This window comes from Mus pahari, chromosome 6, assembly GCF_900095145.1.
Source record: "Mus pahari chromosome 6, PAHARI_EIJ_v1.1, whole genome shotgun sequence".
Lineage (NCBI taxonomy): Eukaryota > Metazoa > Chordata > Mammalia > Rodentia > Muridae > Mus > Mus pahari.
This window is the reverse complement of record NC_034595.1, coordinates 57,978,627-57,998,096: the sequence shown is the minus strand read 5'-3', so window position 1 is coordinate 57,998,096 and position 19,470 is coordinate 57,978,627. Positions and strand designations below refer to the sequence as shown.

Sequence of the window (19,470 nt, the reverse complement as noted above, 5' to 3'; positions counted from 1 at the left end):
GATTATCTTTCTATGGCTCTATATGTAGAGCTACTTGAGTATTTGCCTTTTCTGTTTTTTTATCGTTTTTATAGTGTGGATTTTTTTGAGACCAGGTCTGACTGCATAGCCCAGGCCTGCCTCCCCGTCCTGAGTGCTGGGTTACTAACAGGTGTGTACTGATGTGTGCAGCTTACTTGTTCCAGTTAGGGTGACTGTGCTGTCACCGGTGGAATGGCCCCTTGATGGTGAACTCAGAGGTTGGTCCTAGCTTTTTCCTACTTCGAACAGCACATAGAGGACATTTCTATTCGCATGTTTTCTTTGCACACTTTGACAGGGTAAGCAAAAGCTGACCCCTGGATTGTCACTGTTCACCTCTGTTCCCGGGGTTGGGCATAAAGCAGAATCTCTGTGGCTGTCAGTGCCTTCGGTTCAGGTACCTGAGTCCTGCAATGCCATCTTTCGCTTTTTTTTCCCCGAGACAGGGTTTCTCTAGGCAGCAAGTGTAAGCTCATGCTTAAGGAGTTACTTACAAAGGGCTCTCATCTGCCTTCCAGTGTCCGCACCCTCTCACACCGGGAGCCCAGCGCAGCGCTTACTAGACACGTCTGAAACACGCATCAGCGAGAAGCAGGACCACCCCTGCTGCACTCTCCTCTCTAGAGGCAGCCTCCTGTCCTTGCGACTATTAACTCACAGACGGTTCTTTATGCTGTTGTTCAGTGTTGTAAATGCGAAAAACACAAAGTGAGCCGGGCGTGGTGGCGCACGCCTTTAATCCCAGCACTTGGGAGGCAGAAGCAGGCGGATTTCTGAGTTTGAGGCCAGCCTGGTCTACAAAGTGAGTTCCAGGACAGCCAGGGCTACACAGAGAAACCCTGTCTCAAAAAACAAAACAAAACAAAATAAAGTGGCGATTGTTTCGAGCCCTGCATGACTTGTGCCTGGCCTAGAACCTTGTACAAACCGCCTTCAGCAAGTGTCCCAAGAAGAGTGAGTGAGTAGAGCAGGTTGGGGCTGTGCCTTTGGCATAACTGGGGAGATGGTTTGACAGTTGCTCAAATTGAACTCTGCTTCCCTTTGTTCAATAACTCTCTTAATACATATTAAATCCGTACTTTCCCATCTCCCTCTCAGATGGGATCTCGCATTGTTACCTAAGCTGCCCTCAAACTTGGTGGGCTTACGTGACCGATTGTCAATCCCTCCTCAACCTCTGGAGGAGCTGCAGGCACATGCCACCATGCCCAACTTTATATTAGATTCTTAACTATTTATGTTCCTGAGCCTTATTTTCTTTCATAGATTCATCCATTTGTTTTAGTGTAACTTTAAGTAATGTTGCTTTACAATGTGCTCTGATGCTTAGAAGCTATCTATAGTAGATTAATCCCTCTGGTAAACAGTAGGATTTTATGCTTTTGTGCAGTATAGTTCCAAAGCTAGTCTAGAAATATTTGTGTCCTAATAAACACTACCTACTGTAGTTTTTTTTCCTTTCTTTCTTCGTGTGTGTGTGTGTGTGTGTGTGTGTGTGTGTGTGTGTGTGTTGAGACAAGGTTTCTCTGTGCAGCCATGGATGTCCTGGAACTCACTCTGTAAACCAGACTAGCCTCTAACTCAGATCCAACTGCCTCTGTCTCCCAAGTACTGGAATCAAAGGTGTGCACCACCACTGCCCGGCTGTGAATTTTTTTTTTAAATTAAATTGAGATCCTGTTAAATCTACAGTCTCTTCCTCCTCTTCTTCTTCCTCCTTCCCTTCCTTCTCCTCCTCCTCTTCCTCCTCCTCCTCCTCCTCCTCATTCTCCTCATTCTCCTCCTCCCCCCTCCTTTTAAATAAGGTCTCATGTAGCACAGGCTGTTCTCAATCTTGAGATGTAACCAAGGATATGTGCTTTTGGTGTCCTGCCACCAATCTGAGCATTAACCTCACAACCTTGAGTTGCCACCCCCGGTTTTCAAATCAATTTCTCTGCTGGTGTTTTGTGTGTCTACTGGTGTCTCGTGCATTTCTTTCCAGTCTTCTATGTGATATATTCTGTGTTGTTTAGATCGTGTGTTAAGTGCTTTAGTCCAATATGTGTTCCTGTGGGTGTCAGCCAGCCCGCTCTTGCTACAGTGCTCACCAATGGAAGCCCGAAGGAGAGGGTGTTCCCCAAGAGCTCTCTTGGTGAGCAAGAGCTGACTGGCACATAGGTACAGTGCACACTAGTGATCATTCTGATCACAAGGTGCAGGGTGAGGTGCCAGCAAAGCTGTGGTAACTAAGGAAGACTTACTTCCTGGAGGAGGGATTCTGAATGAGTCTTAAAAGCCGAAAGCTAACCATCTGAAGAGGGATGAGAGCATTCCAGGCGCAGGATGCTACAGGGTTGTGTGCGCCAAAGTAAAGAGACAAAATACATTCAAGCACCTTAGGCGCTTACGAGCAGCTGGGGTAGGATGGCCGGAAGAGGGCAGCTGGAAGTGCAGCTACGGAGTGGGTGGGAGGATGGCAGATTGGGAAGGGAGTCCTGCGAAGAGTTGGCTGCAGCACTTAAGGGTTTAAATAGAAAAGTGAAATAATCAAACTTATGTTTGGGGGCAGAAATTCTTTAAAAGAGAAAATAGAGTGTAGAGAGATAGCTCAGCAAATATAGGCACTTGTCACCAAGCCTAACAAACTGAGTTTGGTCTCTGGGACCCACATGGTAGACGAGAGAGCTAACTCCACAGTTGTCCTCTGACCTCCAGATGTGTGCCATGGTATGCAAACAGAAGACCCCCACACCCACACAAACACGTCATGCACTAAGCACAGTAAATAAATGTCAAAAATTAAAAAGACAAAATAAGATTCGTCACCATGAATAGTGACACCACCATCGGTAGTGACACTGTGGGTAGTGACACCATAGGTAGTGACACCGTGGGTAGTGACACTGCGGGTAGTGTGATCTCACAGAAGGAATGCTGAGGAGCAGCCGAGTCCGCTCTAGCTGCTGGGATGGACAACACCAGGGCTCCTGAGCTCAGCAGACTCCACGGCTCCAGCACGGGCATCAGTGAATATCTCGGCAACGTCTACAAGGTTTTGTAGTTAGTCAAAACGTGGGTATTGTGCTTAACCAAATTAACAACTCCCTAGTATAATTTAATATTTAGTACATATCCATATTCTTGTTTATTTCAAAATACCCTTTATGTGGTTCTGTCCAGGAATTAGGTCACACATCCACTTGGTGACCAGGCCTCAGATGCTGAAGCTGTCCTTTTGTAAACAGTGCCATCGGCTGAGGCAACCCTGCCCATTGTCTTACAGAATGTCTGGGAGCTAGCTTTGAATGGTCGGTGGATTGTGGTTCCTATTTTTCTCTGAGGGAGGCGAGTAGAACTAGTCACAGGCAGAGATGTCAGGTCCTTTGTCTCAGCCCCTCTCATAGGGGTCAGGACACAGACACAGATGTGCAGTGCACCCCACCCCCACCAAGTCCCCATCAGCCTTTCCTTGTACTGGTAGTTGTTTTCTGATTGCATCGTTTATCAGGGCCTGTAAATGTCTTCTGTTTATATTAGTTGAATAAAAAGTGTTCTTTTAAGTGCATGCTGAAAGGAGCCTGATATGGCTGTCTCCTGAGAGGCCCTGCCAGAGCCTTACAAATACAGAGGCGGATGCTCGCAGCCAACCATTGGACTGAGCGAGAGGTTCCCAGTAGAGGAGTTAGAGAAGGGCCTGAAGAAGTTGAAGGGGTTTGCAACCCCATAGGAAAAACAACAATATCAACCAACCAGACCCCTCCAGAAATGGACTAAGCCATCAACAAAGGAGTACACGTGGCTCCAGCTGCATATGTAGCAGAGGATGGCCTTGTCATGCATCAATGGGAGGAGAGGTCCTTGGTCCTGTGAAGGCTGAATAGATTTCCCAGTGTAGGGGAATCGAGGGCGGGGAGGTGGGAGTGGGTAGGTGGAGGAACACCCTCATAGAAGCAGTGGGAGGGAGGATGTGTGTGTGTGTGTGTGTGAGAGAGAGAGAGAGAGAGAGACAGACAGACAGACAGACAGACAGAGAGAGAGAATCGGTTGGTGAAGTGTTTACTGTGCAAGCATGAAGATCTATGCCTCAGTCACCAGAACTCACACAGCCAGGGATGGCAGCTGCCTCCTGTGGACAGGAGGATCCCCAGGACTTGTCGATAGTCAGACTTACTGAAGCAGTCAGCTTCAGGTTAAAACAGATCCTGTCTCCAAAAATAAGGACAGAGGGGCTGGAGAGAAGGTTCAATGGCTAAGAGCTTTTCCCCTTGCAGGGAACTGGATTTGGTTCCCAGTACCCACATGGCAGCTCACAGCCATCTGTAATTCCAGTTCCAAAGGCTCTGAGCTCTTCTGACCTTCACAGGCACCAGTATATACATGGTACACAAATACAAATGTGAACATAAACAAATACTCATACACGTAATATAAGTTAAGTAATAATGATAAAATGGAGAAGCAGTTGAGAAAGGTATCCAGACACCAGCCTCCAGCCTTCATGCACGCCCACACGATCAGCTACCTGTAGAAACATGCATGTAACGCCCATGTCCACCAACAAGTCTTTTAATAAATAGTAAATATGGTTTTTTTTTTTTACTTTTTATAGTAAGATTCCAAAAAAGATAAATGTTGAATTCATTCTCTTTTGTTGCAATTTTGGAACCTTCCCCTTCTGTCGTTGTTTGAGACAGGGTCTCACTAACCTTGACTGGTCTAAATTCCCTATGTAGACCAGGCTGGCCTTGAACTCAGCAAGATCTGCTGCCCTGACCTTGCCTCCTGAGTGTTGGGTCTAAAAGCATGGGCCCCATGCCCGCCTTCTCTGTTCTTTCTGACTTGCTACATTGACCAGTTCAGTCCCCGGGGATTGTCTCATTTCACCTCCAAGAAACGCACCTTGCTTGCACAGAAATCTGCATCTTTGAGTATGTGAATTCTCCTCAGGGCCACACAGCAGCCTGTCGAGCCCTGTATAAACCTCAATTGTTTCATTTTACCAGTGAGGACGCCAGAGCCAGACACAGGGGTGAAGGCCTGCTATCTCAGAGGCAGAGAAAGCACACAGCTGACCTTCCTCCTCAGCCAGCACAGCAGCCCAGGAGTGTCATGCCCGGCTCAAAAAAATACCTCAGACTGATGACTCTCCCTTCTACTCCTGTGCGTCTCTATCCGTCCTCCTGACTCCCTCTTACTCTCATTTTTTTCTTAATAATCCTCCATTCACTTCCTGTCAACTGGTCCCCTCCTCTTGGCCCATGGTTGACTTTATTAAATCCTGTTTACAATATTCTAACAGAAAGCTCTTGGCTTAAAGGTGTGTGCTAAGTCTGAGCCACACCACAACTAAAAACAGGTGTTTCTGGTAAATAACACAATCTCGGGGTCAGAGTGTGACCGACTATCCTGCAACACTGCCTTCCAGCAGACAGGTGTATTTCCTTCTGATTCTCTCCTGCTCTAGGTCATGCTGTGAACAAGATGCGCAGGCATGCAGACCCAGAGGTGGCCGGTCTTGCCAAAGAAGTTTACACTGAGTGGAAGACTTTCATTGAAAAACATTTGGACAGACCTTCTATTGAAGTCCGGAGTGATCCAAAAACTGAGTCATTTAGAAAAAATGCCCAGAAATTACTTTCAGAAGCCTTGGAATTGAAGGTAAGGTCTTGCGTAACCTCTGATTGTGGGGGCTTCTAATGAAATGAGCCCGTGTTCCCAGGACGGGCTCTCCCCTTCATCAGGCGCAGTCTGCAGTTATTCTCAGGGCTGGAGATGTCTCAGCAGTCAAGACCACCACTTGATGCTCTTGCAGTGGGCTCAAGTTTAGTTCCCAACGCCCCACTTGGTGGCTCACAACCACCTGCATAACTACAGCTCCAGGGACCTGATCCCTCTTCTGACCTTTTAGACACTCAATACACAAACACATACATACCCATAGACACATGCACATACACAAAAATGTTGAGTTATTCAATAAATTAAATTAAACTGGTAGGTTATTCTTTAAGGAATCTGGATTTGTAAGCATTTGGGGAGACAGTGTTGCACGTTGGCTTTGGAACTACCAAGACCCAGGCCCCAGTTCAGGTCTCCATTGTGTACCTCAGACACATTGCTCAGCATCGCTGAGACCCATGCTCCACTGTGACTGACTCGGAATCCCACCACCCGAGTCTTGGGAAACTCAAATGAACGGTTTCTATAAGGAAATGGGCAGTGGTGCCTACTGCTTAGAAGTCATTTGATGGTCAGGAGGTGGTGGTACATTGGGAGGCAGAGGCAGGAGGATCTGTGTGAGTTTGAGGCCAGCCTGGTCTACAGAGAAAATTCTAGGACAGGCTGGGCTACATGGAGAAACCCTGTCTCAAAACTAACAAAAAGTCATTTAATGAATGTTGGTTTCTTTCCGTTTCAGTTCTTTTTCTTCAATTGAAATAAAAATTTTGAAATGTTGTAAAATATCAGTGGAAATAAAGAAAAAAGGCTCTTCCCTCATTATTTGTCAAGACCTGTACCTTCAGATCTGTGGCATAGTATCAACGCCATAGGCATATTCCCTGTAACCCTATAGCAGGAAGAACAGGTGACTTGTTTGACGTATACATATGGATAAAATTTTGTTCATTATTAATAATATTAATCATGAGCCAGGTGTGGTGGCACACACTTTTGATCCCAGCTCTGCGTAAGTAGAGGTACACAGATCTGTAGGTTCAAAGCCAACCTGGGATACATAATCAGTTCCAGGTCAGCCTGGATAGTGAGCCTGTCTCAAAAAATAAAGAAGCTAATGTTGTGAAAATACATATGTCATCCATATTTTTCCTATTGTAAGTTTAATCCCAGCACTTGGGAGGCAGAGGCAGACGGATTTCTGAGTTCAAGGCCANAAGAGAGAGAGAGAGAGAGAGAGAGAGAGAGAGAGAGAGAGAGAGAGAAAGAAAGAAAGAGAAAGAAAGAAAGAAAGAAAGAAAAAAGAAAAGAAATATCCTTAAAGAATAAATTAGCACACATAGGAGTTTGGGGCCGGCCTGGTGGTTCCCTGGGTGGAGGCACTGGCAGTCCAAGCCTGGGATCCCAGAAACACATCTAGAGGGGAGGAGAGAAGCAGCTCCACAAGGTTGTTCCCTGACCAGGCATCCAAGTGTACCCCGTGTGCCCACGCACATCACGCACACCCATCCATGAAGAGATGATAGCAAACCTATTAGTGAAAGAGCTCAGAGCCTGGCTTACACGCTACGTCTGCTGCTGCATCTGCTTCTGCCTCACGTGTTTATCCAGGAAAGGAAGCAAACGGACATACAGTATATTGTTCATACTTTTAAAGAAGGACTTGGGGCTTTTAAACATGAAAACTTAAAATACCAAATGAAGTAGGAACAGAAAGAAAAAAAACAGTTTTACCATTGAACCTACCACCTAGAGATAATGTTGTTAACGTTTCAGTGTGTTTTCTTTTATGGTGAATTATTATAGTTTTTTTAATGAAATGTCAGACAAGCTATGGTTATCCAAGATTTATTTAAGGCAAATTATTTGCCAAATGTCCCATAAGATATTTTTATTATTTAAATAACCTCCCAGAAATTGACATAATTATTTATATTTGTGTTGTCTCATGAACCTTGCTCAATCTCAATTACTGTCATCTTATATGTCCTGTTCTGTGCATCTTTATTTCTCATGTATATGAGCTTAACTGTCTGACAGTGCAGAGACTCACTATGCTGTAAGATAGCTTAACTTTGACTAAAGGAAGCTTTGAGATGAATAATGAAGAGAGAAAATGTGAAAGTTGTAAGTAATTTTCTAGATTATCGATTAGCCAACAGACTCGATATTTTAAATAAAGCTTATATTTTAAATAAACCAGGATTACTGCCGAAACATACAGTGTGGTCTATAATAGGTAGTTAATGTGGTGGTAAATATCAGTTCCCTGTGGTATCTTTTTAAGTAAATGATAATAACGAAGCCATGCTTGTAAGGATTAATGAGCAGTTTGCCTGCTATATTAAACTCCATAATAATTATCCTTTTAGTTTATCCATTAATTATCCTTTAAATGGCACATCAAGTGGTAAGCGCTCAAGTGTTGCAAAGTGAAGTTTAAAAAGTGATACATTCGTTAGTGCTTTCTGACATAATTGGAAAGACTATCAGGTTCAGTAGAGCTGAGAGGGTTTGTTCCCAAGGAGTAAATTTCAAAAATTTGAAGTATGCAACTTACTCAAAAAAAGTATGCTTCTTCCTGGCTCAAAAAAGAAAAACAAACACCCTGTCTACCTTGCGTAAACAGCTTTGATGGTAGTTTTTAGTTTGATATGTCCAAAAGATTGACAGAAATCCTTTTACATAATTACATAGGTTAACCTTCGCGCCTGTCATTTCTGTCCTGCGGTCAGTCCACGACCCACCTGATACCCGTCTCTTGAGAGTAACCATTGTTGGTTGTGTCTGCGTCAGACAGCAGGGCTCTGTAAATGTGCTTCATCACACAGTAGTAAACCTGAGCTCCCAGCTCAGCCATCGAAACTTTTTCCATTTATCCTAGCATGTGTTTTTGCATATCCCAAATCTCCCGTGTTTCTGTTTCGGCTCATGCTTTAACTGTGGAAGTCATGTGTGACGAATGGGCACCCCTGAAGGTTCTCTCTTTATCACGCTGCAGACCTTGCTTTCCATGTTCATGGATTCCTTCCTTGTTCCTGGAATAATGGATCAGACGAATACGACGACGCTGTTGCTGAAGCCAGCCGTTCCCTTTCCCCTTCCCTTCCAGGGTCTTTGTTCTCCCCAGTCCTTTAGATCTCTCCTCACATGAGCATCCCCTGGTGACTCATTCTCTTACTTCCCTTTCCTCATTATCCACTCTCCTTCCTACCTCACACACGGCCTGGGATCATTTTCCTATTATGTTATTTAAAAAAATGAACCTGATTCTAAAGGGAGCCATATCATTAAGAGTTGGGACACTGGTTGGTGGCCCAGTTGGTCGCAAATGGTGCTAATGAGGTCCAGCTCAGGGGTATATTCTCACACAGGACTGTTGGGTTTTTTTGTTTTTTTCTTTGTTTAATGGATTCATGGATTCAGACTGTGCCCCTGGCTTTGACCAGCTCTCTCACAAATGTGTCCAGTGGTCAAAAAGAAGTGTGGCGAAGTGTGTACAAATCCAGTTGTGCTAAAGTTTGCCTCCGGTGAATATACAGATCAACAAATATGGGATCTGCTAGGTGCCAGGGGATCATACAAGCCTGAAGAATTGCCTCCCTGTTCCAAAAAGCTCCCCCTCCCCTGGCTTAGAGCCTGTGAGTGACTAATAGAACTATAAGGCTTGCAGAAAGAGTGACCTTTGGGAGCAGCTGCTGTGCACACACAACAGTATGATCTGGGAACTCGAGGTCTCAGGTGATGTCAGGTGAGCCCACTGTTATAAGAGGGTAGAATTTTATGAACTAGAAAACAAAAAGGAACTCTTAATTTACATTTTATCTGCTATGGACTGATACTATTAAAAGTGCAGGAGAAAGGGGAGGTGTGAACGGAGAGAAATAATATTCATTCAACAGGTATTTGTCAAGCACCTACTATGCACCTAACACCACCACACCACCATCAGAGAGCGAGAGAAGAGAGAATATGTAACACATATAGATAACGTAGCCATAGGGCACCAGCTGGTGGTGGTGGTGTGGTGGTGGTATTTTCTAGACAGGGTTTCTCTGTGTAGCCTTGGCTGTCTTGGAACTCGCGCTGTAGACCAGGCTGGCCTCAAACTCAGAGATCTGCTTGCCTCTGCCTCCTGAGTGCTGGGATTAAAGGCACTACCACCATGATGTCTGAGAACATGCCAACTTTCTATGCTGTGAGTGTCCAGAGGAGAACATGGTTTTTTGCACTGGATTCCCTAGATCAGACCTGAGAGAGTAGTGACTGCTGAATGGTGCATATATGAGGGTCCAGCTATCCGAATGTCAAAGCTATCTGAATGTGTGTGTGTGTGTGTGTGTGTGTGTGTGTGTGTGTGTGTGTGTGTGTATGTGTGTGTGTGTGTGTGTGTGTGTGTGTGTGTGTGTGTGTGTGTGTGTGTGTGTGTGTGTGTGTGTGTGTGTGTGTGTGTGTGTGTGTGTGTGTGTGTGTGTGTATGTGTGTTGGAGTCGGGGTTGCTTAAGCTTGACATACCAACATAGCAGAGTGTCTTGATTAGGATTACTGTTGCTGTGATGAAACACCCTAAATTACAGTTCACTCAGGGAAGCCAAGGCAAGAATTCAAACAGGGCAGGAACCCAGAGGCAGGAGAAGATACTGAGGCCATGGAGGGGTGCTGCTTACTGGCTTGCCTCCCCTGGCTTGCTCACCCTGCTTGTCTTACAGAACCTAGGACCACCAAACCAGGGTGGTACTACCCACAGTGGACTAGGCCTTACCACAAAATAAGAAAATTCTCTACAGCCAGGTGTGGTGGCACATGCCTTTCTTTAATCCCAGCATTTGGGAGGCAGAGGCAGGCAGATCTGAGTGTGAGCCCAGCCTGGTCTACAGAATGAGTTCCAGGACAGCCAGAGCTACACAGAGAAATCCTTTCTTTAAAAAACAAAAAAGGAGGGAGAGGGAGGGAGGGAGGAAGGGAGACAGACAGAAAAGAAAGGAAGGAGAGAGAGGGAGGGAAAGCAAGGAAGGGAGAGGGGAGAAGAAAGAAAGAGAGGTAGAGAGACAGGCAGGCAGGCAGGCCATACACACTTGCCTGCAGCCTGACCTTCCGCAGACATTTTCAGTTAAAGCTCCCTCCTTCAGAGGAGTACCTTGTGTTACATTGACATAAGCCAGCAGAGTGATTCCTAGGGAAAGGTGGCCCTGGCTACTAGGAGATGGGCCTGGAAAAGTAGGTTTGGTTGGAAGTCCCTGATCAGCCATGGAGGCTGCCCTTGATTAGGTCTGTGACCTCGGCCTGGCCTGGACCTGAGGCAGATCACCCGCACTGCTACGTGGCTTCCCCATCCAGACTCAGCCAAAGAGTGTCTCTGCTGAAGGGAAGACACTTGAACTCTGGAGTCAGACTGCGTCCAGCCCTGCCTCTTCAGTTGTGAAACTCCTCCTCAGATGTAAAACGTGATAATCAGTTGCGAATATTAAATGTGAGCATGATTTATAAACTGCTCTGTAAGCATCCCAGGATCCAGACCAGCAAATCTAAAACGTTACACGAAGTTAAAAGGCACGTTTAAAACAAAGAGGTACGCATCGTCACTCTGATTTATTATCCTTGGGCCCCCGCTTCCTGGTTGGTAAAGCACAGGGCCTGGTGCCGGTTTCCTGTTATAATGGCAAATATTACCACCCGGCAGGGGTTGTGAATGAGGTCCCTGTCACAAAGCACATGGCCTTGTTCCTTAATTGCCAGGGTGGAATTAATTTGCTCTTCCTGTTTCTCTTGTGACAGGAAGTAGATGTCCTTGAATTTCAGTTGATTAATGGAGGCCCCAGAGCAGAGAGCGCCAGCCTCTTGCTTTAATCCTTATGCAAGGCAAGGCCCTAATTTGATAATTTTGCTGTTTTTCAGATGGATCACCTACTGGTTGAAAATATTGAGCGGGAAACGTTTCATCTCTGCTCCCGGCTCATTAACAGGCCCTACCGGAGGACGGTGCGCGCTCTGGTCTTCACATTAAAGCACCGAGCTGAGATCCGGGAGCAGGTGAAGAGCGGAGCGCTGCCAGTCGGCACGTTTGTACAGACCCACAAAAAGTGACCCGAGGACGGGCCCAGCACTGGGCCTCGCGCCACCATTCAAAGCCTCTTTTGAGTTTGGGTGATGCGGATGTTGGCTGTGCTGGATACTCCCATGGTGCCATTCCTTCAGACAGAACGTGGGGAGCCCTGGGAGACAGGCCTGTGGGGGCAGCTTCATTAGCTGCTTTGCGCTGGTGCTGCCTGCCTGACGGGATGAACGGGGCTGTCACTGGGAAGTGCCATCCAGTCACCAGCACCCAGCACAATGGAAGGGTGACAGGTTTCACTGTGAGCTTGCCGAGGACACCTCTAAACTCCCCCATGTCAGCAGATGAAGTTACCACTTTATTTCACCACCCTGCAGGTAACTGAAACTCAATTACTGCTGCTCCTCACGCGGTTCCATCCCCCTGAGTTTAGACAGCTCCGAAGCCTCTAAGAACTCTTTGCTCTACCCCAGGGGTGAGCCCACTGGAGCCTGCGACCAGCCCCGCTTGCCACCGCTCACTTATCTGAGCCTTTCAGCTCTCCCTGGAAGACCTTTGGGGATGGGCTCCTGAGCCCCCATGCTGAGGCCTCTAATGAGGAGCTCGCCTGAAGCCCCCTGCACCTCAGGGTTCATTTGAATACAGCCTCTGTTGAAGATGCATAATGAAATTTCTCTCACAGTGACTTACTGCAGTAAGGAAAAAAAATGCATACGTGAAGATTTTCAGTGAAATACATCTATACATGTCTGCTTGGATGATTATGTAAATGGTACTTTGCTCTTTAAAAAGTAATAATAAACTGAGATGTACTAAAACAAGAGGCATGGTTTTCTCCTTGAAGCATACTACAGAGCTGAGCGTGATGGCTCCTGCCTGTAATCCCAGTCTGAGGCAGGAGGATTGCTATGCGTTTGAGACCACTTTGGGCTATGTAGTGAGTACCAAGCCAGTTGGAGCTACTACATAACTGTGTCTCCAAAAGGGGGGTGGGGGCGGGGAGGAAAGAGGAGCTTGGAGCAGGAAAGGGAAAGAGTGTGGACAGAGTAAAGGGGTAGAAAAGGCATTGGTAAAGTTAATGGTGGGACGAGAACTGGAGGGAGGCCAGGTTGGTGGCACACACCTTTTACCCTAGCACTTTGGAAGCAGAGGCAGGCTAGCCTGGTCTACACAGTGAGTTCCAAGATAGCCAGGGCTACACAGTAAGATCCTGTCTCAAAACACACGCAAACACATACACAGAACCTGAAAAAGATAGCGAGGCCCAAGGAAGACTGTAAACTGTGTGGAAGCACGTTTCCAGGACGACCGGAAGGGGCAGAGAGAGGGAGAGAATGTTCGAAGGAAAAGGATTGTTTGCAAAGCACGGATGGAAGGGCCAGGAGAGGATGCTCTCTGCATTGCAAGTGTTCCCTGGTCTGGGGTAAGTGATGTGGGGCTTGTAGGTCTTCACCCCTGCTCATTTCTCCTGCTCAGCTAGATCTGTCCAGGAGTTATGCTCTTGCTACCTGAGGGTGAGGGGGTGAGGGGGGGCAGGGTGCTGGCTCGAGAAGGGAGGGCCACTGTTGCTCAAGCAGGGAGCAGAAGCTCAACCACATGGGGTGGGGGAGGGAGGGTGCAGGGAGTAGCGACCTTGTCAGGGACCACCGAGTGGGAAGTGACCACAGTGGGCCCGGAAACTTCGGGAGAGAACTTTTCCCAGGAAGTGTTATAGCTCTTGTATGACAGAAGCTCTCAGAAGATCCTTGATGGAGTAATTCTCACACCATTATGCCTTCTGGATAGGGTCTTATATAATAAACATTTGGGGGTGGGTTAAGGGTCTGACAGCAGATGCTTTCTATAGGCTTGGTCTGAGATGTTAGGGACGCCTCATCTGCATGTGGGAGGACTTGGCATGCTGCACCTATGTGACCAATCCTCTCCATGGGGTGTCGAGGTCACATGACAGGGGCCTGGTCGGGGACAGGTGAACACCTACCATCCTCTGGTATGAGGTGCAGGGCTTCCGAATCCACACAACCTTACCAAAATTTCCTGGCACGGTCCATTGCCCCACAGATAACCATTAAGTACAATTTCTCTTCCTTACAATTATTCTGTAGCACTGTAACCTGGTCTAGGTCTGGGAACGTAGCTCACGGGAGAGCGCTTGCCTTGCTTGTGTGAGGCCCTGAGGCTGTTAGATCCCAGCGCTGCAGAACAGAGAACCTCTGCCTTGTTTCCCTTTCTTCGCTGATCACTCCGTTTATTTCGCATGATTGTTGTGAGGTGGTCTTGCCATGTTAACCCACACTGGCCTGAAACTTGAGCTGCCCCTGCCTCAGCCCCTTAAATGCTGGGAGGCTTTTAAATTTAATCTTATTTGCTGATTTGCGCCTTTACTCTTTCTCCAAGACACTTGGAGAGCTTCCAGTTCCTGGAAGTCGTATTTGAGTTTTCCTCCCTTGTGAGTCTCCAGTACCAGGAACAGAGCCTGAGGTGTCCATAGCTGTTGACTGTATAATTGAACAACTCGCAGTGGGAAAAGAGGAGTGGGTCTGATCAAATCAGGAATGCTTCCTGGAGGAAGGGATACCTGCACGGTTGAGGTGCGTCCCCAGCAGACTGTGGAAAGCCGCAGAAGTAGAGGGACAAGTGACAGGTCTAGCTGTCCGGAGACAGCATGCCAGGCAAGTGTGAAGTGTCACTTTCATGTTCCTGTTGTAATTGTCCTCTCTGAGGCTTGCTGCCTCCGTCTGCTAATCTACACCTGTCCTGGAAGCTTCTAGCGTACGACACTAATCTAGGCCTAAAATGTTTTTGCTTCTGAGACGTACGGCTGAATAAGCTCACTCTTTCTTGTTCTGAACTTGGCTGGCTGATTCAACTCAGCTGTTCTGGGTCAAACTCCTCTCCATGCTGACTGGTTCAATCTGGCTTTTCTCACGGCCTCTCCTGAATTGCTCTGCTTGGCCTCATATTAACTTTGGCAATCTGTTCTAATCTTCTGGCTCCTTCCCCTTCTCTGGCTCCTTCTGTCTTCACCTGTGTCTAGCTTGTTCTCTCTGCAGCCTGTCTCTGTAAAACTCCCAGACTGTCTCCTTCCTCTCTCTCTCTCTCTCTCTCTCTCTCTCTCTCTCTCTCTCTCTCTCTCTCTGCACTGCTCTCTGAAGTAGCCTCCCATTCCTCTCTCTTCTTTGGGCAGATCCTATTCTCTCAAACCTTTCTCTGATTCATCATTTTATCACTCAATTACACACCACTTTCAAACATACATGCTTCCTTCTACAAACTAACTCAACCTTCATTGTTTGGGATTAATAGTGTGTGCTAAGGGCTGAGCCACACCACAACTAGAAATAGCATGGTTTTGTTTTTTTGTTTGTTTTTTTGTTTTTTGTTTTTCTAGCAAATAGCAATCTCACAATGTGATCAAATATCCTGCAACAGGCAGGCTAAAGCATTTGGATTGGTCAAGTTGGTGGTACCTGGCTCTAGGGAAGAGAAGAGGGGAAGGAGAGGGTGGAAAGAGAAGGCCTCCTTTATAAGCAACCCAGGAGTTCTGCTAACTTAGGAGTCCAGAGTGAGTTAAGAACAAATTGCTTGCTATCCAGAAGATGTCAGCAGTGTCAGCTGGAGGGTAAAATGGTTCAGGAGATGCGTGTTGGCGGTAGGAAAAGCAAGCGTGTTCTTGGTGGTTGTTTTCTCCTTGATGCATGAGCAGAATTTCCACGGGCGCTAATGGAGCTGCTGTGAGCCCATGGAGGGGAGGGGGCTGGAGCCAGCTCTGGCCTGGTTGCCTGCCCTCCTGCTGAGAAGTACTTGCAGGCTCCAGATGGTTAAAAATGAAAGGGTTGCTCCTGTAAGGCTGGGTGTTCTGTGTCTAATACATGTGTTCAGTTGCTAGAGGAACCATACCATTAGAATCCACTCCAGAGATTATTGATCCTTTTCCAGTGGTTAAATTGAAGTCTTAAGTCCTGGTCCTTTGGGTAGGGACTAAGTCTCCTTATTTTCATTCATTCAGTCAACAAATAAATGTTGTGTGTCTTCTGTATGCCAAGGACTAGAGTGGCACTGGGGATAGTAACGAACGAGATATAATTTCCACTTGAGGGGCTCTTAGTCCAGTGAGGCCGGGTAAGTAAATAATTACAATGTGGCCTGTCGGGTGTTTACTGTAGACATTTGTTTTACATGTTGAGGAGGTGGGGAGGCGAGTGAATAGCTCCTCAGAGGAGGACAGGGTCTCGGAAGGTTCATCTCTGCAGAAAGGCTGGAAGCATGGCCAGGAGTCTGGGCAGTGTGAGGAAGCCCTGCTCTGCACAGTGGATCCCAGGTTTTAGTGCAGGGACAGAGGAGAGGTGTGTGCAAAAAAAATGTCTCAGGAGTCCTGTAGGCCTTAGCTATAGGCCCTCAGGTATAGGTGACCGGAGAAGGTTTTAAGGGAGGCAGTCAAGATAAAGTGGTTCTTCTGGAAATAGATAAAGAGAAACAACCTTTGAAAAACATTCAACAATTTAAGTCCTAGAGAGGGAAAAAAACACCAACTTCAGATTCCGCAAATTGAAGACTTTTTTTTTTTTTTTTTTTTTTTGACAAATGGAGTTTAGAGTTGCCCAAACAGATATCATTAGGAGTTCCGGGTTTGAGAACTAACAGGAGGCCTAGATAACTCACTTACCGCATTCAGTGGTGACGGGACAGGCAGCTGGTCTTTTTTCATTTATAGAATATCAGGTTCTTAAACTGGGAGCTGTCAACCTTGGTTTTCTTCCCTGGCTGCCTCAGGCCTCCGAGCTTCACCCTGAGATGGGCGATGTGTTCCGGATGCACTTATTGCAGCCACGTAGGACAAGGGTCCAGTCTGTGACCGCTCATTACTACAATCAGAAAGCACCAGCCCATCGAGGAGAACAAGGCTGGGGAGCTGCCACTGGTGCTGAGGACACAGGGTGCAGAGGACACAGGGTGCAGGGGACACATGGTGTGGGGGACAAGGGGTGTGGGGGACACGGGGTGTGGGGGACACAGGGTGCAGGGGACACAAGGTGCAGGGGACACAGGATGCAGGGACACAGGGTGCAGGGGACACGGTGTGGGGGACAAGGGGTGCGGGGGACACAAGGTGCAGGGGACACAGGGTGCAGGGACACAGGGTGCGGGGGACACGGTGCGGGGGACAAGGGGTGCGGGGGACACGGGGTGCAGGGGACACAAGGTGCAGGGGACACAGGATGCAGGGGACACAGGGTGCAGGGGACACGGTGCGGGGGACACAGGGTGCAGGGGACACAAGGTGCAGGGGACACAGGGTGCGGGGGACACAGGGTGCAGGGGACACAGTGTGGGGGACAAGAGGTGCGGGGGACACAGGGTGCAGGGGACACAAGGTGCAGGGGACACAGGGTGCAGGGGACACGGTGCAGGGACACGGGGTTCAGGGGACATGGCATGCAGGGACACAGGGTGCAGGGGACACGGACTTCAGAGGAGCACTAGCTTGGCTGGATGACATGGTGTTTCCTTTTAAATTCCCCCAAACGATAGAGTTGCTGTCAGGATTATCCGTAAGCTGGCCAGGCTGGTCTCCAGATCCAACAGGACCATGATGTCCATGATGCTGTTTTCCTATCTTGTCAGAATCATTCATTTGGTGCTGAATTCTTATGTGCCAGGTACAGAGGTCATGGGATAAATGAACCGACTCTAGCCTCAAGTTCACCGTCTGATGAAGAAAGATGATAAACTGGCATCCTTTTAAAAGTTGTTTAAATCACTCTGATTTGGAGTGTGGGTGGTGCATGCCGTGGTTTATGTGTGGAGGCCAGAGGACAACTTGCAAGAGTCGGTTCCCTCCTCCTACCATGTAGGTACCAGTGATTAAACAGGCTGTTGAGCTCGGAGGTGACGGCCTTTACCATACTCAGCCATCTCTCTGGTCCTAAACAGACCATTTCTTTTAAAGGCATTTGATTGTGATTTATGGGAATTCAAAGAAAAGGCAATAAAATAGCCAACAAAAATATTTTGTATATCTATTTACTGGGAGATGCATGCCACGATGTGCTTTGTGGGTGGAGGTCAGAGGTCAGCCTAGGGCAGGTCATTCTCTCCTACCAACTCTAGGGGTGGGTCTCAGGGTGCCGGGCTAGGCGGCAAGCACCTCCACCTGCTGAGCCATCTCACGTAGCCCAGCCAGCAAAACTCCCAGCAGATGTTCAGCCTTGCCAGTGAACGCTGATGGATGCCATCCTTAGAGACTTAAGGGATGGAGGCCTGGAGGTCACCACATCTCTAAGCTACAGCGCTAGCTGCTGCCAAAGCAGAGGAATCCCAGACAACAACAGCAAAACTTAGTGATAGTTCTGTCTGCATCTACATCTGCATCTGCATCTGGATCTGGGCCAGATGTGCACATCAGCATGTTCTCGGGTACCAGGTATGTAGCCACTGGGCTGTGGAAAGGAAGACAGAAACAGTTCACGTTCACATTCAACATTTATCAGTATGGGTTTCTCGGTATACATTTACCAGCCTGCCCCCAACCCTCTTGTGATACAAGTTTGCAATGATCTGTTCCACCCAGACAACATGGAAGACCTCAGCTAACTGGGTCAGATAAGCAAAACACTGGTGTATCGGAAGCACGCACTCCAGAGACAAGGGAACTCTGTGAAGAGTCAGTCGCAACAGCCACAGGTCATTCCTAGTATTAGGAAAACAATCTCAGGCCAGCAAGCCTCGCCGGGTTTGGCTGACACAAAGCTGCCGGGTGGTATAGGGCCCAGAACAGAAACGGGCTTACAAGCAAGTGCAGACTGTATTGCAAGCTGCCATGCTGAGCTGGTAGAGCCTGTATTATCTGAGATGGTTGGCAGAGTAAAAAAAATGATCTACAGGGTATACGACAAGACCCCACAGGAAAACTACAATGTAGCCCCTGGGGATCCAAAGAAAGACCACTCCGTTTACCACCAAGGATGACCAATAATGCTGGCACACGCCTTCAATCCCAGCACTCGGCAGGCAGAGGCAGACAGATCTCTCTGAGTCGGAGCCCAGCCTGGTCTACATAGTGGTTCTAGGACAGTCAGGGCTATGTAGATCCCTCAAAACAGAACAACAACAACAACAACAACAACAACAACAACAACAACAAAAAACATCTTCTGACTGGTCAAGAATTCTGGCGGAGACAGGTCATCTGACCACGGACCATCAGGTTTACTATGTTACTATATGCCAAAGATGTCAATCACATTTGGCACTGATGGAAGGCTCTGACAGCAGGAAAGAAGCTACGTCTTTGGTACCCAGTTGATCAAATTGTCCTCTTGATACACCCTTCCCCAGTTATAAAGTAGGCAGGGGCCGGAGAGATGGCTCAGCTGATAAGAACATCTGCTGCTCTTCCAGAGGACCAGAGTTCTAGTCGCAGCACTTATAGCAGATACCTCACGACACCTGTTAACTCCAGCTCCAGGGGATTCAACATCCTCTCTGGGCTTCAGTGGGCACCAGCACACACATGACATGTATTCACACAGACACACAAACACAGAGACATGTACAAAGGGGGGTAGTGGGGAGAAGGAGAGGGAGAGAGAGGAGAGGTGGGGGGGGGGGATAAAAATAGATCCTAAAATGTTAGGCCATGGCCTGAGCAGGATGTGTGGTTACGGGCTCTGATAACTTCAGGGCTGATAATCTGTAGCTCACACACACACACACACACACACACACACACACACACA

The 19,470-nt window shown here is 47.6% G+C and overlaps 1 protein-coding gene and 1 long non-coding RNA gene across 2 annotated transcripts in view; one reads left to right on the top strand and one right to left on the bottom strand.

The window, feature by feature from the left end:
* The window catches only part of Tceanc2 (transcription elongation factor A N-terminal and central domain containing 2), a 37,743-nt gene extending 25,194 nt beyond the window's left edge, over positions 1-12,549 (top strand). Inside the window, exons 4-5 of the mRNA XM_021199811.2 lie at positions 5,468-5,661; positions 11,575-12,549. Coding sequence (XP_021055470.1) covers positions 5,468-5,661; positions 11,575-11,763 — 383 coding nt within the window. The 3' untranslated portion in view covers positions 11,764-12,549. The remainder of the gene's footprint in view (positions 1-5,467; positions 5,662-11,574) is intronic.
* Positions 12,550-15,120: 2,571 nt separating this feature from the next.
* Positions 15,121-19,470, bottom strand: part of LOC110323794 — an 11,264-nt gene continuing 6,914 nt past the window's right edge. Inside the window, exons 3-4 of the long non-coding RNA XR_002380645.1 lie at positions 16,398-16,649; positions 15,121-16,187 (exon numbers count right to left, since the gene is read on the bottom strand). This is a non-coding gene — a long non-coding RNA (uncharacterized LOC110323794). The remainder of the gene's footprint in view (positions 16,188-16,397; positions 16,650-19,470) is intronic.